The 23,670-nt window shown below is 39.7% G+C and overlaps 2 protein-coding genes across 2 annotated transcripts; one reads left to right on the top strand and one right to left on the bottom strand.

Annotated features, from left to right (window-relative positions):
- Positions 1 to 9,129: 9,129 nt before the first annotated feature.
- LOC120550946 (histone H1.0-B) lies at positions 9,130 to 10,468 on the top strand. Its single transcript, XM_039787949.1, has one exon. The coding sequence runs from the start codon at positions 9,375 to 9,377 to the stop codon at positions 9,957 to 9,959; it is 585 nt and encodes a 194-aa protein (XP_039643883.1). The 5' UTR covers positions 9,130 to 9,374; the 3' UTR covers positions 9,960 to 10,468.
- A 906-nt stretch (positions 10,469 to 11,374) lies between these two features.
- On the bottom strand, positions 11,375 to 23,350 carry rhot2 (ras homolog family member T2). The gene is made up of 19 exons (XM_039787948.1): positions 23,107 to 23,350; positions 22,105 to 22,163; positions 21,301 to 21,382; positions 21,127 to 21,170; positions 20,644 to 20,697; positions 20,469 to 20,521; positions 20,001 to 20,109; positions 19,731 to 19,832; positions 19,513 to 19,611; positions 19,305 to 19,413; positions 19,087 to 19,207; positions 18,740 to 18,824; positions 18,348 to 18,493; positions 18,120 to 18,220; positions 15,339 to 15,469; positions 15,123 to 15,203; positions 14,909 to 15,031; positions 13,428 to 13,630; positions 11,375 to 13,195 (listed from the first exon to the last, which is right to left on the bottom strand). Exons 1-19 carry the CDS (start codon positions 23,141 to 23,143, stop codon positions 13,078 to 13,080), a joined length of 1,857 nt encoding a protein of 618 aa, XP_039643882.1. The 5' UTR covers positions 23,144 to 23,350; the 3' UTR covers positions 11,375 to 13,077.
- Positions 23,351 to 23,670: the final 320 nt, after the last annotated feature.

Raw genomic sequence — 23,670 nt, 5'->3', positions numbered from 1 at the left:
ACTGCTAATCAATGTCCGGAATTAATTTGCTTCCAATACTCGGAGCACGGATAAGATAAATCTAACTCTAAGGTCGCTGATGGAAGAACTACAATAAGTGAGACAGATTGATAGAACAGCCAAAATGAAACTAGATTCAACTGTTGCCTTAGTAACCTCAAAAGACTCCCTTCAAACAATGATAGACAAGTACCATGAACTAAAAAGAATTCTAGTGCAGTAAGAAATTAAAGCAGCCTCTTAAGGCAAAACAACCAGGCTCTACCATGTGTTGTACAAAAGGGGGAATTTATTATGACAGTGTATGTGCTGCTGTATGAATATCATTAGCACAACACAGTCTTGGCTCTGTTATAAAGAAAGCCACATGCCAAATGCAGCACTATTCAATCACACACTATCAAATGAAAATGGCCTTGATTGAGCAAAAATGGCACTAGACGCAGGTACACAACATTCTCAAATATATGAACAAGATGCCAACTAGGCCCACAGCCGCACCACGGGTCAAGCCAGTATCCAGTATCATTGTTTCCATTAAACTTCCACCAAGTGACATTATCCAGATGACTGACAGAGTGAGATAAGCCTCCGGTGAAATTACGGTCTCTGCTGCCCGAGGCGTCCCCAACTGAATTCTCTCCCTTGAGCCTGACTAAACCCTTCATGTTCTATTCACCCCTGATGGTGGATGGATGCAGACGGCAGGATGAACCCAGGCAGCCTGTCCCTTCTTTAATAAGGCCTAAGAGCAGCAGACAAAACACTGGTCTAGCCTCTGTGCGAGAGCGGAGAGAGAATAACCAGGTCTTTCAGGGAGGCAGAAAGGCGCATTAATTAGACCGCCACTCTGCACTTCTTCTCACCAGCTTAATGACCTCGAGGTCCATAAGGCAGGTGTTTATTTATTGGTGTCTGTGTGTGGATAGTTGTGTTTCTGTCAGTGAAACGGATGGTAAGGAGCTATAAACGCATGCCTTAAAGCTCCGAATTCAGTGTGTCTTCATGATACACAGGCTTTAAGCATGAGGGGTGCATGTACGCTTATTTATACAGCAGTCGCCACATGCTGTACGTGTATGCAAACTGCTAGGATTTGTCTATCTGCACAATAGGATCCTCTAACTTTACAATCTAAAGGATGGGTTGCAAACTTAACTTTACACCAGGATTAAATAATTGTTTATCAACAAAAACTTTCTTTAAATCTTGGTTTAGTCCTCCTGAAACTTAGACGAAATGCAGCCCTGTGGCTCAGTCAAGACTTTTAGATGTCAACAAAATAAGGGTCTGTGTATTCAATTTGGATTGTTCTTGCAATGTCAATTTCAGCATCGACAAATGTTTTATGGGTAGCTGTCTGCTTCTTTAAAAAATATTCTTTAAAAATACACTGTGGCAACTGGCAACCTTATAGTACTTGATCAAAGTTTAAATCTAGATGGTCTAAGTCAAGATTTGTACACTTTCCAGCATTTCATTTAGTTTTTTTCCGATGCAGATACTGTACTATTAAATGCATACAGTATACGTATATATTGTTATATTTAACTTAATAATATATAATAAAGTACTATATACAGATAACAATTATTTTGGAGCAATTTCAATATCATTGTCCATCAGATATATCTTATATACTATACTGAAAGCCTTGTGTGTTTAATTAGGAGCTGATTACCTTATTCCTGAGAACTGAGGAATGCAGACCTAAAGGCATTCCTGAAGAGCAAAGTGTATGTGTGTTTATGTGATCTTGGTGTTGGAGGGGAAGGATGAATTTCCTTTTGTGTTTCATTGCCCCATGTTTATCTACCTAAGAGGTCTGCTAGTTGAAAAAAAAAGTTGTTACAAAATCCTGATTTGTTTTGGTTATCTAAAAGTGATATGTTGAGTTGTTTTTTTAATGAGATTTTTGGTAACATTTATTAAAATAAAAAAATGCAGAGCAGCTCAGACAGACTAGTTACATAGAGGATGTTTAGAAATGTTCTCATTAAACAACATCTCATTAGCTGGGCTTGTTGGGGCCAGATGAATAGACTGTAAGTAGTGCTACAGAAAGCAGTAACCAGAAATTACCGTACATTAATTAAACTGGTTGTCGAGGTGGATTGACGGGAAATAGCCAAACAGGTTTCACATGATGCATTGATGTGAACATACAAGTGAGGTGTATGCTGGGAAATACTCCTGCCATCTACCAACCTGAAAAACATTAAGCGGGAAGAGAAAATGAATAAATACACAATTAAAGCAGAAGAGAGAAGAGCAACAGTCTGACAGCTCAACAGAGGGCAGAATTAAACTTCAACCACAAGACCTGACCGCAAGATTGTGAGTTCAAGAGATAACACTCACAAAGACTGGTGCTCATCTGTAAAATACAATTCACACTCAGTGTGTTGTCATTGTGCAGGATCACAGCACTACAGTGTGGCCCTATTGTTCTCTGAGCTGACTTGATCTTTTAGAAATTAAGAAGACAAGTTGTTCTGTTAGCCTCAACTAATCATGTGAATTAAAATAGATGGTGCTTCACACTCGAGCCGCCCAATGCCAAGCAGCAGTGATTGTGCAATAGAGGGAATCACCCGCATGATGAGAAAACGGCAGAAAAATGAATCAGGTCACTGAATGACACAGTTTTAGCCCAAACTGCTCCACTTTGAAGATCTCTTGGGGACATAAAACGGAAGAAGCGAAGAAGGGGAAGCAGAGAGTTAGAGGAAGGAGGTTGAAAAGGGGAGAGAATTAAGAGAAGAAAGGGAAAGCAAAGGCAAAATGAAAAGAACGAGGGGTGTATTAGCATTTCTGAAAAACTGTAGAACTGTCAGACTGACTGTGAATTCATTGGGGAGCCACACTTTGAGAATATTAACATCTTGTACTGGGACAGGTCTGTCTCCAAAACATAAATTACTATTTCTGACATTACAGAGTTACAGTATGCCACTTGTAGTTGAGTTGAGCACAGGCTTCCTATGATAGGTTTGGGAGTCACAGCAGTAAGGCTTGAGAGCGGAGAGACCTCTGGTGTCTAAACCTGCAGTTGCATCCTAAACTAGAGACTGTAGGCCGATGAGAAGTGCTGACAAACCAGTTACAATGTGCCACCTGAGTTAACCTGAAATAATCAAAGCTGATTTATCCCTCCTGTACTTCCATTAGGACCGTGTTTAGCATAGGAAATATATCAACAACATAACTTAGTGTCTACATTTACTGTACTGTTTTCACTTTCATTTAATATAACTGTTGACACAATTATATATCATCAGTTTGTGCAACAGTGCTAATTACATTAAAGCCAAGTCTAAGATTATATGGATTGCGAAAAACCACAATTACTTCTATTTAGGCTGCTACTGCCCTCTGTTGGTAAAAGCAGCTGTGATCAGAAGTCACCGGCATACACTATGAGGGGCCAGAAAATACTTCTGCCTGCTTTTAGAAAATTGGCAAATGTTGTGCATTAAAGTATAAAGAGAGCATGGGAATCATAAAACACTACTTCATTTATTGTTTGGTATTTTGAGTGCACAGTTTTGACATAATCAATCAGCACTGAACACAAAGTAAAAGAAAGAGCCTGTTCAATAAATGTGTTCAAAAGACTAAAGAGAGCTTATAGTTAAAAAAAAAAAAAAAAAAAAGAAATATCACAATTATACTGAATTCTACACATTAATAGATGGCTCTGGTTTAGTGTCAGCCTGTTGCAGCAGCTTATGTTACTCATGTACTCTACCCAAGTCACCAAGCTTTAAAGGGGCAAGGGTTGAAGTCAGGATTAGGGCTAAATGTAGCATTTTTGAACAGTAATGTATCATGCTGAAATCAGATGTGATAGCTTGTAGTCAATATGTCACATGGGTAACAATTTGGAAAGAAAGCAGCAACTCAACATTTAAGTTTTATCAACAATATGAATGTAATAGCTGACTGATTATTTTTCAATGGAGCACCACTGTTTAAAAAAACAAACTATTAACTGTTCAACGAAAATGCTGTGCTATCTTGTAGCATGAGAGAGAGAAAGAGAGAGAGAAAGAGACAATGGCACAATACAATGGAGTCATCTCTGCTGGTTTGACTGACAGCTCACAGGTGCTCTGAAAGACTACCAATGAGGTGGCTTGACAGCTGAAATTGAGGAAATAGTCACCTGCTCTACATAATGAGATAAGGGCGGAGTGTTTTGGAACGGGAATGGAAAGACACTGACAAAGAGTGCCTTGGTGTGGCCAAACTGACAGACCTCTATTGGCTCGGTTGTGCAGCAGTCAGCACAGCACTTGGCCACTGACACCTGTTCACACATCCAAGTGTTGTCACAACTGTCGTAGCCCCGAAACACACACACACACACACACACACACACACACACACACACACACACACACACACACACACACACACACACACACACACACACACACACACACACACACACACACACACACACACACACACACACACACACAACACACAAAATAAGTGTATTAACCGCAAGTGTGTCAATGCCTTGTTTTCCCTTTCAGTTGTCTCCACATGGCACGCTGTTAGTTTGGTGCAGGGCTAATCACTGAGACATAAACGGTTTTATCTGTGGCCGCTGAACTAAACGATGCCCAGCTCAAGGGCACAACTGGCACTTTAAAACTGCACACAGGGATATACTGATTTTATATGCAAGTAGGGAAGATGCAACTGGTCTAAAATACTATAACTTTAATTGTACACATTTTCCTGTTTTATCTTTTTCTGTAAGTTTGACTCAAAACACAAACATCTAGTTTTATAACTTTAACTGCAGTCAACTGCTGAAGTTGATTTCAACTGTTTGATATTTCGTTACTTTAGCATACATTTGTGGATTTTCCCCTCCACATATCTGTCTCACATTTCTTGAGTCGTTAAAAAACAAAGAAAACATGAACTCTCATGACATTACACACAAAAAGCAATGGGCTCAATCTGTCATGTCTAATTTTGCTGAAGGGTACATCCTCTCAAATACAGTGCTTTTATTTTTTTTTAAATGATTAAAGGTCATCTATTAGTAAAAATCTGTATTTTAAACAGAACAGTAGCTGACAAAGTATTCAACAGAATTACATAGCAATACATCAAATGGGTGCGACAAATCTACATCCCAGAAACAACAATACTGCTCACAATCCCAAACTAGTGCGTAAAAATGAACTTAATTAATGTGTAATTGTAGTCAAGTGATTGATTGAGTGATAATTGTTATGGATACATACTCATCAAAAAAAAAAGCTATACATTCTATACTATATAAAAGTGTACTGTATGTGTAGGAGTAAAATGCATACAACAACAAATCAGATGAGCAAACACATTTGAGGATTGGTACCGAGTGTAATTATTCAGCATGTTATTAATTCATATTAATGTTGAATGCTTTTGACTAGTGCATTTTGTTTAAAAAGTGATCTTGCTCGAATTTTAGGGTGCAGTATAGTCTCTAGTTTACTAAGTGTTTATAATGTGAAATAGGCAGAACTACACAGATAAGGCTTGAAAAAAATAGTGTAAAGAATCAGTAGAATATTTTCTGAGATGTGATTATAAAAGTGTAAAGAAACTCTGAGGATTCATAGCAGAAAAAGAAGAAATTATCTAATCCAAAACCTGTCTCCAGACCTTCTTATCTGGCCACCGAAGTAAATAAAAAGGATCTGATTTAATTTCCCCTTATCTGACTTTCAAAGTCAGAGTCAACGACGAGACAGTCTTCAAATCAAGGCAACTCATAAAGAATGCTTTTAGTGAGCACAATGTGATCATGTGCTGGATAGTTTGGGATCCAAAGCCCTGATATGGAGCGCACGGAAGCCTCCAGTAGCGAAATGGTGGGTGATGTCACCCAGAATGCTTTGGGCCAGAGGCAGGACAAGACTTGAGAGAGTTTTAGGCAGCTAAAATTACAAACTGGCATCAGATAAATTTAGAGGTGCAACGCTAAATCTCTCCTTACCGGATGGTGTAGCTGTCTTCTGTAAATACATGTGTAACATACCTCCCACTCGACTCTCTCCAACTGCTAGCAAATAAACCAGCACTGGGTTAAACATTATGCAAGCTAAATACAACTCAGACATTGGCACGACTAAAGATACAACTGGGAAGCTAGAGTTCAGTGTGTTGGCAGCAAAAGTGAATACACACCACAAAAAAAAGGTGAGGAATAATTTCTGCCAATCAACTAATTGATTAAACAACTAACATTCTGCCCTCTGTCCACACCACAAAGCAGTGGTGGAATGTAACTAAGTACATTTACTCCAGTACTGTGCTCAAGATCAATTTGGAGGTACTTGTACTTTACTTGATTATTTCCATTTGATGTATACTTTAAATACGGAAACATTGTACTTTTTTACTACACTACATTTATTTGACAGTTATAGTTACTTTGCATGTGCATAATTTAGATTATTAATACAAAATATAAATCAACAAATAAATTCCAACTTATATACGTGAAGCTACCCAGCAGTATATAAAGTAATTAAAAATAGCTCCCCCTTTACCAGCTGCAACATTAAAGTGATAAACACATGAATGCGTCAATAATTATAGTCCAGTTATATAATATACAAGATTCTGAAATGGGCCATTCTGCATAATGAGTACTTTTACTTTTGGTAGGCCTTAGATGCTAATACTTTTGTAAGGTTTTGAATGAAGGACTTTTAGTAACTGTACACTGGAGTATTGTTACTTTTCATCAAGTAAAAGCTCTGAATACTTTTTTTTTCCACCACTGCGAGAAAAAAAAATAAAAAAAATAAACAGAGCAGCAGAGTATAATTCTGGCAGGGACAATTCTAGACCAATCACTGGAGATTGAAAACTATTAATTAGCCTATGTCCAGTTAGTAGTCGCCTATGAAACACGGAGGCACTGAAAGCAGCATATAATGCACTGGTCATTAAGGTGCATCTCATTATACTGACAATTGAAATTGTGCGGTGAGCACGCAGGGCTCGGGAGGTCCAGTCAGTTTGGAGGACGTCCCTCTGTCGGCGGATAAAGGGAGTGGTCTAACCGGGGGGGGAACTCTCTGTTTGGCTACTGCTTTACAGCAACGCTTCCTTAACGGGGCACATGCGGCCAAAGACAATAACACATCACTCCGGAAAAACGGTGACAAAAACAACGGACCGATACCCTATATCCCCATATGACCAAAACAAGCCGAAGCTGTTCCTGCAACACATGGCCCGAATAGGAGTCGCAAACAATAGGCATGGTGTTCATATTATCATAGAGCCATTACTGTGTATATTTATACAGTATAGCATATGAGCAGCGCTTAATTATGCTCCTCCCTCCTTTATTCACTCATTCAGTTGCGCCATACAAATAATGGTATTCACTCAGTCACTCCAGCTCTCACCCGCTTTATTCACTCATTCATCTTCACCCCATCATCTAGTTACTCCCCCTCCCTCTTGTGCACTTGTGCTATGTAGTACCACTCACCCTTTCATCTACTCCCTCCCTCTTCGGTGCCACATGAAAAAAACAATCATCCATTCATTCACTCCCTCCCTCCCTCCCTCCTTGTTTTCACTCATTCAATCCCTCCTCACCCACCCTCCCTTTTAAAACGCACGCATCACGCACCAAAAAACAAAACACTCAGTCATCAACTCACTGTAAGGACACAGGTGGAGATGGAGGGGCAGAGGCACTGATATATACCTTACTAAATTTAACTTCATTTTGATTATTCACACAATTTATCGGCTAAAATAAACAACATACATTATGACCAAGATGCCCAAATATAAAGGTAATTGGGCATCGTGTTATTATTTGACAAGAGGACACTTCATTGCTTCAAAATGGGCAGTATCCCACTGTAGTCTAGAGGACCACCTCTCTGACAAACAGCCTGGTGTTGTTGTTTTTTGCACCATTGACTATGACGTGCATGACAGACAGTCGGTTATTATCCAAAAACAGTGTTCAATAACTCAAAAAAGCATGGCACAAAAGTCGGGAAAAAAGCACTACTCCAGTGGCTGACTTTCATATAGGAATCAAAATGGCGTTGCAGGGAGGGACATCAGACCTGATATTAAAATAAGAAATAATGCAGGAGAATTGTAGTAAAGTTTGTAATTTAAAAGGTTTTTGATTTGTTTAGGGACCGGCACCATAGACCCTCATAAAAATGAGGAAAGCCAAATGTTAAACCTGTTATTGACTGTGGTCTGATGCGCCAGTTCCTGAACAAAAGAAAGCCATCACTGCGCCCTATATTGAAGGACTTTGGTTTCGGCTGCAGTCCCCCTTGCAGCTGGACTCACACCTGGTCACACAGCAGCCACTTACACCTCTATCAGATATATAGTGATCAATTTTAGGATCCGGTATCAGAGTCCTGATCTTTGGAGGTGTTGGCAACTTTCCTGACAATGGAGCGCGAGTGGCGACTGCCATAGTGACAGTTATAACCAATTCTGTCCCAAAACCAGCAAACACAGCAATCCCATCCACCGTATTCCAACCCATATTAAACCATATCATCGTCCCAAGTGTCCCCTGTAACTTAAATATTGTGACATTTAATTTATATGAGGTTTAACAGCAAATAATCTCGACCACGTCACTCAAAGTCAATGGCCGGACTGTGTTAGTTGGGAAAATGTATCGATGTATTAAAAGCAAAAACAGATACAGAATCCGACCGAACCGCGTGCATCAGTTTAAGCATAGATACAATTTCGATATGCATTGGGTGATTTTGCCACAGGTTCCGTCTGTTTGGGTCAATTCAACGCGAATTGTGCAAAATTGTTCACAGCCCGCATTACTTCCAGCGGGTTTTCCTAGAATAAAAGTTGTTCGCCGGCGCGGATGAAGAAAAAAAAGTGTGTCACTGTGAAGCCTAATGTCTCTGCTATCAGCACATAATGTTTTGTGGATCAGTACTCCGCCGTAGCTTTTATATTTGTCAGGAGTTGGAGGATGAAGAAACACAAACGGGACGGCGCCAGTTCCATGGAGTCCGCTAGATCAGCTGCTGGCAGTTGGTGTTCTCAATCACGTCCGCAGATAGGCTTCATAGGCTCACCGAGGCGCCTGTGGAATAAGACACTTAAGTGATCCGGTGTGCTGAGGCGTCAGTCTGTGTGGACAGAACATCATTTTTTTTTGACTGTGAAAGCAGTAAGTGTGGCATTGTCTGACAACTCGGACTTTCTGGGGATAAGCTTTATTTCTGGTATATATTTCGCTGTTTCTGACGCTCTGGTGTACCAGCTGAGCCGGGTGAAATTACACACCTTGGACTTTTTTGTTTGTTAAGTAACTCCAAACAGAAGTCACCATGGCAGAGACGTCGGCAGCTCCAGCCAAAGCCAAAAAGGCAGCAAAGCCCAAGAAAGCCGCTTCTCATCCCAAGTACTCGGAGATGATTAAAGCGGCCATCATTCACGACGCCACTCGGAGTGGAGCGTCCCGGCAGTCCATCCAGAAGTACGTGAGGAAGAACTATAAGGTGGGCGAGAACGCCGATGTGCAGATTAAACTGGCCCTGAAGAGGATGGTGGCAATAGGGATTCTGCGCCACACCAAAGGCGTCGGCGCGTCCGGATCCTTCAGGATGAACAAACCAGAGGACTCCAAAAAGTCAACCAAGGCACCGGCACCTGTCAAAGCAAAGAAGGCAGTGAAGCCCAAACCCAAGAAAGCGGCGAAGCCCAAGAAGGTGGCCAAGACGCCGGAAAAACCCAAAAAGGCAGCTGCAAAGAAAGTGAAAAAGGTCGTGAAAAAGGTGACACCAACGAAACCCAAAAAGGCACCAGCTAAGAAACCCAAGGCAGCCAAACCCAAGGCAAAACCAGCAAAGAGGGCAGCCAAGCCCAAGGCAAAGACGCCCAAAAAGGCAGCCAAAACAGCAAAAAAGAAGTAAACGGACAATATCAGAACAAAGTCAATGTAAATACTTAAGGAAATGTTTTCGTAAATGTATTATTTTTGTAAGGTCTTATGCAAACTTATACCAGTAGTTTTCTCTCCATTGCACTATAGCCTATATGCTGTAGAAACAATTGTGCGCATTTTTAGTTGGCGTTAATAATACTGTTAATTTCTGTCTGATCCTTGGATACATATAGATCAGGGTCTTGCTGAAAAGGTAAACAAAAATGTACATACAGTTGAAGTTATTGATATTGTTAGTGCACGGGGCCATACTGAAATTACAAATGTGACAATGGTGAGCATTGTTGAGCCTTTACAATGTACAGACCAGTGGACGTCAGCAAGATTTTCCTTTAAGGCTCTATAGTTGTCATTCAAGCTCCATTCTGTATATTTCCTCATGTTCAGACGATTCATAATATTCAAACATCCCACTGTGTTCAGTCACTTTTAAAGACTTGTTTATACTGCAATTCAATAAACCTTTGTGATCTTCTACTAAATGTGTTGGTCAACTTATTGCGCGCATTTTACGCGTGCGTAATATGCTTGGTGATGTGGACGGAGGTATTTATGTGCATATTAAAGATTAATAGGCCTAATCTACTAAACTGCCCAATACCATTTTGTAATCCATTTGGATATACATAGCCTATCTCGGACATAACCATTTTAGCCAGCGCCATGAAATTAGTTATTGTGCACCAAGGAGTTGCAGACAAGCCCACCTATGGAAGCACCAATGAGGGATGATATTCTGTTGCAGAGGTTGAACAATAGTGAAATTTAGGAAGACTACAAGTTATAATGTTATTAGTTTAACTATGAGTGTTAAATATCAGGTTATATCAATGACTAGAATCGTGCACTCTAAATAACATTTTAATTGCTTTTACCAACTAGTCACAGAGACAGACGAGGGCTTTGTAGGACACTTGGTGATGTGAAGTAAACGACCGTTTACCATTAAAACTCTTGGGAAACAAAAGTGCACAGAGATAAAGTCCCTAAAGGGAATAGGACGGTGGTAAACAAGGCCAAGAGTTAAGTGCTCTGTATTGGTCTAAACATCTCAGAATGTAGTCAAAAGCTGCCCTGAATACAATACATTTCATGTCAGCGCTTAATGTTCTTTTTCCCTGGTGGTTCTAGCACATAAAAACTAGACTCAAAATCCCCTTTCCTTAAAGTGGCTGCAGAGCAGCGAGGAGGTTGCTTTGCAGACACACCCAATGCTAACTACCCTACCTCTCACCTGACATGCAACACTGCCATCTTGTGGTGTCTTGCAAGAATGCGTCTCCTCCTCACTGCAGTTGGGAACGAGACGCAGACAGACTGGAGTTAAAGAGTCAAACCGATGAAAGTCAAGATCAAACACACAAATTTCCCTGTACACATGGGTATTCATTATCATCTTTTAAGACAGGTGTAAGATCACCAAACTAACCTTGTAATTAAACAGCTTCCGGCTGAATGATCAAAGCAGGGCATCCAGACGCGCCAAGGCATGCTGTCCTTACATTTTGACATGCTATGTGCGAAAGGGCAGTAATTGATGTCAAACCAGAGTAATCCAACATGAATGTTGACAGCACAGCAGAATACCTTTGGAACCAATTACCTTTAGCAACAAACGTTTTGTGATTAAGATGATATGGTATCTGGAACATTAATGATACTCCAATAATACAGTGTTATTAACACTTTTACACAGTAATGCCTCATTCTCTGAAGTCTGATACATGTGTATAAATGCAAAAAATAAAATAAAACAAACTCCAGTCAGAATGTATAAGCCATAAAAATTAGCTACTACAAGTTCAATAAAGGAAAAAAGGCACCAACTGTCCAACATATTAACATAAAGCATTGATCTTTCATCCCAACATCCATAATGTCTTTTTGGGCAAAAGGTCCCCAGCCAGTCTAGTCTGGTCTTTTATTAAGCATCTAAATCAGTTCCATTTCAGTAAGAAAAACAGCCATATTTTAAAAGTCACAGAAGTGAATTCTGCAGAAACCGCAGGTCCCCAGTTAAATTAAGCAATAAAACATACATAACATGACTGACTCATGTTGGAAAACAATGCACCGATTGTGTAACAAGGTCAAAGTGTATGCACAGTGTCAGGTGTATGTAAATAAAAAATAAATCACAGATCATATCTATTTCAGTCTCAATTAAAATCAATTAATTCAATTTCAATGAGAACAGAATAATTAATTTGACCACATTTGTCGTTACCTTTGTGTCATTTTAAGGTTTGCTCGGCCTCCTTTTACAGGATAAATTATTATCTGATTTCTTGCATAAACAAACTGCCATTCTTCTTCATGCACATCCCTGCAACAGCAGATCAGTGGAGGCCTTACTGCTAAAACATTAAAATGTTTAATTCTCAAGCAAAATAATATGCCTAAGGGGCAAATAACATGCTATGACTACTCATTGCTGCTGGAGTTATTTGGCAAATCAGATATGAACATCTAGTATCTGTGGAGGCATGGTCAGAAGGAAGAGTGTAGTTCATTGGGGAGCTCCAGCAAGAGATTCAGTGGCAGCCAATCAGGATGTTTGCTCACTTAAAAATGCTCCATGTGCTGCCATTTGGTTCGTCAGTCTAGTCAATTTGGCATTTTTCCTGTATTATGCTTAGGAAACACTGCATGTATATAAAAACTCTCTCAATTTCACCATTAACACGTAAAAGATAATCGAGGAGTAAGCTTAGATTAGACACAACTGTCTTTCTGCATTTCCTCCTCTATGATAAAGCACCTGTTTGGATGTGAACAGTTTACTTTGCGTTTCAATGCACCGAGCGCTGTCAGGCTAACTCCTACTTAACCTGGTTTTACAATGTAAGGCAGAAAAAGCTGGGCACAGCAGAGTGGGGAATAATATGATCACTAGCTTCCAATTGCCTTTGGACTGTTGTGATCAGAGGGTAGGACAAAGTAAAGAAGGGCAGAGATATGAAGAGTTTCCTGGGAGCCTTAAAAGGAAAAATGATGTGGTGGCTCTGGTCTCTGAGGTTTGGTCTTGATGGATGGATGGAAAGTCCGGCTGGGAAAAAAAAAGAAGAAGCTCAGCTGGTTGTTGATCATTTCAGTCTGGCGACCGATCTGTAGATAGCAAAGCCGAGAACGGCAACCACAGCCGAGCCCAACGCCACTCTCAGCCAGAAGGATGTGTTGCTCATGTCTGAACCATTCAGGTGTCTGGAGAGTGGAAGGGGTGGAAGGGGGGAGGAAATCATCATCAAGGGTCAACCACACAAAGCAACACACAGCTAATATCATAAGCAAAACAAATGTCTAGCTTCTCTTACATCTCTACCTATCACATTTTAATCACTAAATGTTTTAAACAATATTCTCCTGTAACTGAACTTTATATTCTCCATGTTTTCAATGTTTCTTAAGAGCAGTAGTTTGTCTAAGTAGGACGTACGGGTACACTGCTGCCCAGGCGAGCCTGGTGTAGATGTTCTTGCTGGTGGAGTCGAGGAACAGGCTGGAGAAGGGCAGCGGTGGAGGCAGCTGGTGTTTATAACAGAACTCTGCTGGAGTCATCCCGTGGAACTGCTTGACCTCAGGAAGGTCCACCTTGGAGGCGACCAGCACACATGGGATGTTGCTCTCCATGTAGTGTTGCTAAGTAAGAAATAAGAGGGAAAAATTTAGTTGAGAGAGAAGAGAATCTACCTTGTTTTTAAGTCAGTCATAATAAAATCCAGGTAACCTTTATACATAATTAATGCAAACAAGAAGTCGTCTAAATAACCTATATCATGACTCGTACAGGGACACGGATCTGTCAAAGTTTGAAAGGTTAACTGTTCCGTTTATTTAGTTTATTTCTGTTGTGAGTGTGCGACAGTATATAATAACACGCCATTTGGAAAGTGGCGTGTATGTTTACGCAAAGTCATGATGCCATTTTGCATCTTAACCCAGTAAGTTTACAAGAGAGACTTGCAGTCACTCTGAGAGTCCTGGCACCTGGTTACCCTCGAGCTCGTTCGTGTTTCCTGTTTCCGCTGTTGTGTGCCGCTGAAAAAATAGAGTGGTGCGCGCCCTCTGGACGTGCACTCAAAATCCTGGCGCGGCAGAGCTACGTCATTTTGACGTCACATTGGCACGCGCCAGCTCGGCTGCGGCGACTGTAAAACGGTCTTAACCTTTTACATATCGCCACACATGTTAAGCGTTACCTTTATTGTCAGTTCCCATACACATTGGTAATTTAAAAAAATGTTTAAGGATTATTTTTTGGCCATTTTTAGGCCTTTATTTGACAGGACAGCTGAAGACATGAAAGGGGAGAGAGAGGCGCTGCGTCGAGGAGTTAACCTTTATATGTGGGTGCCCGCTCTACCAACTGAGCTATCTGGGTGCCCACATTTGTAATTTCTTAACCCATTATGGAAATGTAAACAGGAATAAAAGGTAAAGTTAATGTTTTTTCTTTATTTAAATCACAACACAAACAAGAAATCGCAATAAACTTAATTGTTTAAAAAAATAGACAGACAGCCAACACCTGTGTCCTTCTTGCCCCAGGCATCTTACCTTTGACCACCAAAATCTAATCAGTTCATTTTTGAACTCAAGTGGACATTTTTGCCAAATTTTAAGAACTTCCCTCCAGGGGTTCCTGAGATATCGTGTTATCAAAAAAGGGACGGACGGACAACCCAAAAACATAATGCCTCCGGTCATGGCTGTAGTCGGCGCGGAGTCATTAAAATGAGTGGTAGAAAATGCTAAAGGCAGCAAAGTAAGCTGTAATATTGCGTTATTTATTAGGCGGACTGTGTGCAAACACCAGCACAAACTCTGATAGGCAGCCTTTGTGAATGGCAAAAAATTATAATAAATTAATACCAGTTACATCTTTTAAATGCTCCCATAACTTTTGCTGTCACTGACCTTGTATATACTGGCACAATAGTCAAAGGAATGCGGGTCACTGGAGTCATACATGAGACAAGCAACATCACAGGAGGCATCTGATGCCTTCAGGAACTCCACCTCCACATCCACCTCATTGAGCTGCATGGGGAGGAGAAGAGTGTGGTACTCAGGCTTTAGTCAGGGTCAGAGGTTATGGGTCAGCATTAAGATCAGGATGGGAGCTACTTACGATAAGGTACTTCTCCTGGTTGCTGACTTGTACAGTGTTTATGGCATAGGGGGAGAAGGCACTGCTGGAATTTCCCTTATTCTGTAGAAAACAAAACAGAAAAAAAAAAAAAAAGAAAAACAGTCACTACTTAGCAATGTTCATTATGCCGACTAGTACAAGTGTATCATGTTTTAATATTTTTCAGCTCCAGACTAGCAGCAGATGGTGCCATACCTCAACGTTGCGGCCCACAAAGGCCTGGAGAAAGGCTGTCTTGCCCGTCCCCCGCGGTCCGATCACCTTGCAGAGAAACACTGACCGCTGTGTCTGGCGCTTTTCCAGGTCCTCCTCTTTCTCTTGTGTTACTGTGCATATATAAACAAGCAGTAACACAAAATATAAACACAATGCACAAACACACAGGGCTGCCATTCTGTCAGTTAGAATTCGACTGCATACCAATTTGTGAGCCTCAAATGCTGCCCTGGAGGAAATGTGTACAATGTATGGAATTAAGTATTATATAAATGTAAAACTGCACCATGCCTGAAGCCTAAGAACTTTAATCCTAGTAAAAAATAAAAATGGTCTTTGATTTTCAAATTTTCCTAATTTTCACTACTTGCTAGGCAAAGTTAGAGCTTATCATTTTCCAGGCAATTCAATTCAATTCAATTTTATTTATAGTATCAAATCATAACAAGAGTTATCTCGAGACACTTTACAGATAGAGTAGGTCTAGACCACACTCTATAATTTACAAAGCCCCAACAATTCCAATAATTTCCCCAAGAGCAAGCATTAGCAGTGGCTATTGCGGCAATATTATTATTAGCCCTGAAGTCGGAGGCCAACATCCCTAAAGCAGAGGATGTAATTCCTGCACCAGCTGATTATCAGTAACCTACACTCTCTGGGTTTAAAATGTATTACAGCAAAAAAATACATTTTACATGAAGCCCACTTAACTGCATCACATTTATTTCACACTAAAAGTAAAATAAGTCTATATATTGATCCACTTCAAAAGTTAGGCTTTCCACAAGGCCTAACAACAAGGTTTAGAATAGAATGCAGGTGCACATTATACTGTAAGTACAGGGTATGTCAATCCAGTCTGTGTTAGGCAATGCAACATCAAAAGCTTTAAAGTGAGAGGAAACAAGATAAATAGTCACAAGGCAAAAAAATTGCACCACTTTATACTGTCAGACTTGACTCATCTATTAATCAGGAAATCACCAAAGCCTTAGGATTGGTCCTCAAGAGGCAATGAATGTCTGTGCCTAACACTGTAGCAATCCATCCAACAGTCGTTGAGATATTTGACTCAGGACCAACGTATTTGACTATAAACCCAATGGACAGGAGATTAGAGCAACCAACTGATACTGCCTTTCTTAGAGCGATACTGCTAGCATTGCTAAAAATGAAACACAATACAATGACAATTAACATTATTACTACTAATGAAAGGTTGATTTGGCACCATAAAACACAGTAACTAAGCACATGCTACAACCAGTAACTAGGTTAGGCTAGGTGTGAATCTTCACTGATCTCCCGATTCGATTACGATTATCATGTCAGTGATTCAATTCGATATCTCGATGCATCACGATGCGTTAAATACATTTTTCTATTAAGGCCATGTAGGATATTTAATTCATAGCTTTTCAAGCTTCAAAAACAAAACATTCTGCAATGCTCTAATACTAAATAAATTGGATACATAAAACTACAGCACTGAGCACATGGCACTTCCTGAATGTACAAAACATAACAGAATATGTGAACAGAAATGTTGTTAGGCCTACATTAAATTGTAAACAGAAATAATTGATTATGATAATCGATGCAGCATCGTCCATGTCGACGATTCGATGCATCGATTATTTGATTCATTTCAACACCTCTAGTAACTAGTCCCCTGTGTTAATCTTTATGTCCTTCTGGCCATTCTGATCTTAGCAGCAGTGAGACATACTGTATTACATCTAGGGCTGCAGCTATCGATTCTTTTTGTAATCGATTAATCTAGCACTTTATCGATCGATTAATCGATAAAAAAAATTTTAAACAACCAAAACAAATAATGTAGGGCTGCAGCTATCGATTATTTTAGTAATCAAGTATTCTACCGATTATTCCACTGATTAATCGAGTAATCGGATAAGAAATACTTAGTAAGAAATACTTAATAAACAGCAATAGTAAATATTTATTATTGCTGTGTACTAAAAAAAAGGAAACCTGTCTTTTGTATACAGTATATACAAAAGACTGGGTTCCTTTTTTAGAAAATTCCAAATTCGAAGTACATTTTTGGTGGCCCAAATGTTAATATTTTTCAACCCCTTCCCCTTCTTGCCTCTGGCTCTTTGCACTGGATATGCAAAATAGCTGTTCACTGACCAGAGGGTAAATGTGACGGTACAAAGCTTACAGCAGGGCTATTCAACTACACTGTTCTGGGGGACACATTTTCAGAAGCCTAATACAAAAAGAATAAAGAATGCAGAAATCACTGACATGATGATGTCATTCACGTGCACATTAAGTAGCCATGCTGGGGGAGGAGCCAGTTTGTCTCGGCTGCAGCTAAATTTCCAAAGATTAGTAGCAAACTAATAAACAGTTAGACTACAAACCAACAGCTTTTGTTTTAGCTTGTTGGTAAACATCGCTATTAGCAGAGTAGCATGCTGTAGGCTAGATGTGTAAAACATCGCTATCAGCTATATCGCTATTAATTTATAAACTCCAACTATTCTTTCACATCTCAAGGACAAATTTGAAGGTCTATTAGGAAGCAGCGGACAGGATTAAGACGAGTAATCCTCCTACAGAACAGTGCTTAACTATGAGACTGGGATTTAAGTTTTCGAAGAGGATGTACAGTAAGCCCCAGTAACTCCCATGTTCCATAGGAAGATGGTCTCAACCTTTCTAATTGACATGCTGTTTGTTGGTTGGGATTGTCTAAAATTAACTGAGTCAATTACACAAACACACCTGTGATTGCAGCAGTCTGTGACTCCTGCTCAGTGAGGATAGGGTAGCCTAGGTATCCTAGGTGCTCCAGGCAACGGTGGATGTCAAAGTACGCAGAGAGCCTGCATGTGAAGGGATTGACATACATGTGACCTTTGAACTGTGTACAATTGCTTTTAAGTGCACAAACGTGTAAAACTAGCGCATGCAATCACAAAAAAATAATTAACAATCGTGTGAGATACGTACGTCCATTGACAAAGGTAGCCGTGGTACGAGATGTAGCCCTCTTCTGTGGTTGGGACAGTCATGTAGACCTCTGCACCCCATGGTATGTAAGGACATACGCAAAACAGGTTCCTAAGCTCTGTCGGTGACAGGGCAGAGTCTTTGTCCTGAGAGGGAAAACAGGTCACTTCAGGTCACACAAAAGAAGGAAACCCTCGATTATTGAATGTGCCACGCAGAAAACTGAGAGCCGCTACTGAATATTTACCGCAATTGAAATACCTTTCCCGTCATATATTCAACACACAATCATCGCACACCAAAAATAACATTTCCCACGACATTTAACTTAGAGTTACACTCTACTGTCCAGTGGGACATTGTGACCAAAGGCAACCCGGATTGCTACTCACTTCATCGTACTTGTCAAAGAGCCGCTGGAGGAACTGGTGGCCTAAACGATTGAGCTCTGTGGTGCAGCCAATGGGAACTCGTAGTCTGACAACAGAAAAACAACAATTACATATTTAGATACCTGGGAATTCCTAACTAGAGTGTACAAACATAACAAAGGCAAAGCCAAACGGAAATGCAGGAAAAATACGGAAAGTCTGAGAGAGATGACTAGGTAGAAAACAGGGACAGGGATCTGTAGTCTCCAAAACTATTGCAATACAACCTGCTGTAATGGTGGGTATCAGCAATATAAAAAATGACATCAGAGTTGACAGATACAGTACAATAGTGTCACTTGACATACTCAGGGTAAAGGTAATCATCAGTCAGATCAAGGTTGTCGTCATAACCAAACTTCCTGAGTATAGTCCATGTGGTTTCATGTCGGCCCCTCTGGATAAATAACGTATTAAGGAACAAGAAACCTGAAAAAGAGGAGATACAACACTTGCCATTAGTTTAGTGTGGCCTTGCCAACAACCCGTTTAAAGTCGCATGTTCTCATTCCTGAGTGATTTTTACCATTTAGGGTCAGGCCGTTGTCCTGCACCCCATCGCTGGTGTTCTTCCAAACTACTGTCTTCACATCTTCTAAGGCTTGAGGTGCCAGAGGATTCCCAAAACAAGATTTCTACACATAAGATGGATGGGTTTTTTTATATAGCAAACAAAGAGCTTTGGTTCAAATAATAACTGTGAAGACAGAACTTTAAGTGATTTTAACTGGCACCTGAAAGCAGTTGAGTTCCGCGTCACTGAGGATACGGTCATTGTCCTGGTCTGAAATGTAGAATATTCTGCTAAGGGCTCTGACACATGATGGTTTTAGCTGGTGAAAAATATTGGAGGACAAAAATATTATGATCATTTGCATGCACATATGTAAATAAGTGGACTGGGAGAGACAGACACCCCACAGTTGGCATCACATTTCCAAAAATAGCTGACCTGTTTGTCCTCAGGGTCATAAAGAGGTGCAGTAGGGTGAAGAACTGCCTTCTGTGCATAGTAAAACAGCTCTGAAATGTTTTTCAGGTTCTTTGCAGAACACTTGAAAGAGAAAAAAAGAGAAAAAAAAGGATATTTCAGATACAATTTCTAAGCAAACTTAAGGCCAGATAACGTGGGCATGTGTAAATATTTGTATCTAAAAGCTAAGGTTAGAAGGTGTGCAGTGATTAGCAGACTGGATATGTCTGTGAGAGAGTTTAGTCTCACCTCAACACATGTCTCAATCTCAGAGAACAGGTTCATGATGGGAAGAATGGTTTCCATTGAGCTCCCACAGCGCAGATCCGACTTGTTTCCCACAAGGATGATGGGAACTCTAACAGAACATATATAGAGACAGGGTAACTCTCTACTGTATATAACACTATTGTGGTTTACTGTGTAAATACAGGTATTTCTGCAATACAAAGATATAATGTAAATCAGTTAACATTCAAATAGTGTGCTGCATGCACACACACACACACACTCCTACATATTGGACATTTTGCTGATGTTCTTAGGTCTTATTCTGGGAGACTTATTGCAAAGTTAGAACAGGCTCAAACTCCTAGATTACCAAGTTTGCCAACATAACAGTACTGCAAACAGTAGGGAGGAGTGCAAAGTTCAATGGCAGATGGCAATGCCTTGGGAAAAGCTCAGAGCACACACCCATCAACAGCTGATACATACTTGTTCCCTTTCTCTGCGTCTCCGTTAACTAAAGGTATCCACTTAGTTTTGATCTGAAAAACAAAAGCAGAGACAAGCGCAATTTGTATTTTAAATGCATTAAGTAAATGTGATATGCATTATGTGGAATGCTTGAACAGTATAAGACAAGGTAAACCAAGTAGCAGGTTACTACCTTGTCTATCGTGTCATCATTGGTGACATCATACACCACACACACCACATTAGCCTGTGTGGATTGGGGAAAAAACAGCTGTGAGGGAACTTAGGCCATAAACAGAATCCACAAAATTCAATCAAATATCTTTTTATTAAAATCCTTGAGAAAAAAAACTGCACGAACAAAACAGAACATGACAAAAGTAAAAAAAAAAAGAATGGAAGATGATTAGGTTGCTGGCCCCAAACGGCGTAAATGCTAGGCCTCCTAGAAATATGACTTTGGTTTTAACAAAATTTTGACAAACCTCAGAAACAATTATATTTATTTATACAACCAAAAACATGTTATTCTTAATCAGGGCACAGAATTGCTTAATTATTAAAACAGATGATGTTCAGTATATTAATTAGTGCTGTATTTTTTTCCCTTCAATTATTTGTCATGTAAAATCATATAAAAATACAATTTCGGTGAAATGAAGTATGGTGTACTTACCTTGATGATCTCACTTCTAAGGATTTCATCACTCTGCTCTTTTTCTGTTAAGCACAACCAAACAAATCTTAAAGTCATGATATTCAGACATGTTACACACCCACACCCACACACTACACACCCACACAGAACTAAATACTGGTGGTGCTACATGTAAGCCTTCAGGTCAAATACCTGAGTAGTCCACTATGTGTGTGGGCACCTTCTCTGGAGTCACGTCAGCAGGGATAGTGATCTCTTCAGCTCTAGGAGGAACCTGTCAAAGATTGCAGCTCACAGATAAAACCATCACAAGATTCAGCCTCCCATTACACAGACACACATTTTCTATTTTGCATTAAGCATGGACACAAGCATGGCTTTAGGAAACAACATTAAGCCATAAACTGAAATGCTAGGCATTTTCACTTTTTTTTCTTCTTCATTTTTTTTGTGAAAATTACACAGTAAAACATAATACTGGCCTCATAGTACATAACAGGGCAGGCTGATTTCATCATGTCAAATAAAGCCCAAACATGCTGCAAAAGTCACAAATACTTGGCAAAAAACCTACAGTGAATCCAACCATTTTGGATTACTGAGTAGTGGAATCAGTAGATTAGCCTAACCGCAATGACAGTATGAAACAAATTAAACTTAAAAGAAACAGTACTATTTTGTAATATACAATAGTATCTCTAAGAAGTCATTTTTGCAAAGGGAGTATAAATAGTTACATAATGCAAAATAAGCTGCAAAGGAAAATTAAACTTATTAGCTTGCACACATTAAATACTTCGTTTTCTTTACTGCCAAGAAATGAACCAGTTTGCTGAGTACTGACTACAGTAGAGTAACTGTGGCTATAATTAGCCAACTGTGGTCAATATAGACTACAAGGCAGGTGGCCAGGTACATAAACATAGCATCCTCCAGCGAAAAGGACGTTTAAGTAAAAAAAAAACAGCAGTAGTGAATAGTTGTACTGACACTTACCTCTTCTGGGAACTCCTCTCCAACCAAAGACATGATGAGCGATGTCTTCCCCACCTTGGCTGTTAGAGGAGACAATATGAAGAGGATGAGAGGAGGTGGCAGAGAAAGACTCCAGGATCCAATTTAGCTTGTATGATGGAGTGATAGCACTTACTGTAAAAGTGCAAGTTAGCTACTCTTTATGTTATCATTTACATAATTCCCCTTTTATGGTCTGAAGTGCTGCTCGGTAATATGGCATGAAGCAAACATTATTGTATTACAACTATACAGCGGAGTTTTCGCCAGACAATACTAAATCAATGTCATTGCTCACGTTATAAAAACAGAACACCCTAAAATCGTCACACTTAACAGTTAACGTTACCCTCTTTATATGCAGTTAAATGGGAAATGTCTCCACTTTCAAAAAGCATGGTCATAGTTTTAGTAGTAGCTAGCTACTAACGTTAGTTAGGTTAACTGCTCTACCGTTACGTTAACATATAGCTAGCTAACTAGTACTAACGTTACTTCACGTCAGTTAACCGGTTAGCTAGCATATCTATGCTCTAACTTAAACGTTTCAAATCGCAGAAAACTTAAATAAGGTTACAGCTGTTTATTGTGTAATGTGGCTTTCAGTGGATGGCAGCTGATAAGTTAGACGACAAAACAACAATAACAGGTTTACTAACGTAACTTCTCTATGGTAGTTAATTACGTTAAGAGTTAACGTTATTCACAACTTAAAAGCAAAGTTATTCTGAGCTGCTAAGTTGGCCTTGCGGAAATTAACATTTGGAGAGCGGCCACTTCATAGAAAACCTATAATTGTATCTAATAAAATACAATTAGTGCAGAAATGCATGCATTTCCCTATTAAGACAGTTATCACCACCATGCCACCAGGAGTAACCGAGATACATTCAGCTACAAGTTTGTAAGTTAGCTATAGCAGCTAATGTTTGCTAGTCTTTTAGCTTGTGGTTAACGTTACAGCTTTCAGTGCCAATGACTTACGCTCCCCCAATAAGAGTATCCTGACGTCTTGTTTCATGTTTCCTCTCTGTTTGACGAAGAGTCAGAAGCGCTACAGTATTACAGTGGCATTTATCTTTATTTGAATGTCAAATTTCTAGCTAAATTCAAATGTGTGCCTCTCCACAGCGATATTGACGCAAGGTGAAATCATATCATTCCGGTTCACAGAGACCGTGAAAACACGTCCTCTGCTGGACGAAGTAACACCCTACTGCCTTCGTTTCCTTCACAATGTTTGTTATGAGGTTCTCATGTTTTGTCTGTAAAACGTTCAACAAATACAGTGAAAGTGAAATCATTTAAAAAAAAAAAAAATTATTTAATAAAGTCTCATTAAACAGAAAAGCTTTGCAGTATGCTTAACTCAAAATTCTACATGAATACAGCTCTTCAGTAAATGTCTGCTACTTTCCACCTTTGCCCAAAATTGTATCCCATTAACAGCAACATCCTTGGTAATCCTTTACTGTAACATTAGTTTTTAATATAAAACAAACCAATGTACAGAGCCTAATTACCGTATAATCAAACCAATTAAGATTA

The sequence above is a fragment of the Perca fluviatilis genome, chromosome 21 (genome assembly GCF_010015445.1).
Source record: "Perca fluviatilis chromosome 21, GENO_Pfluv_1.0, whole genome shotgun sequence".
NCBI lineage: Eukaryota > Metazoa > Chordata > Actinopteri > Perciformes > Percidae > Perca > Perca fluviatilis.
The sequence above is the reverse complement of the archived record's forward strand: the minus strand, read 5'-3'. Positions and strand labels throughout refer to the sequence as shown.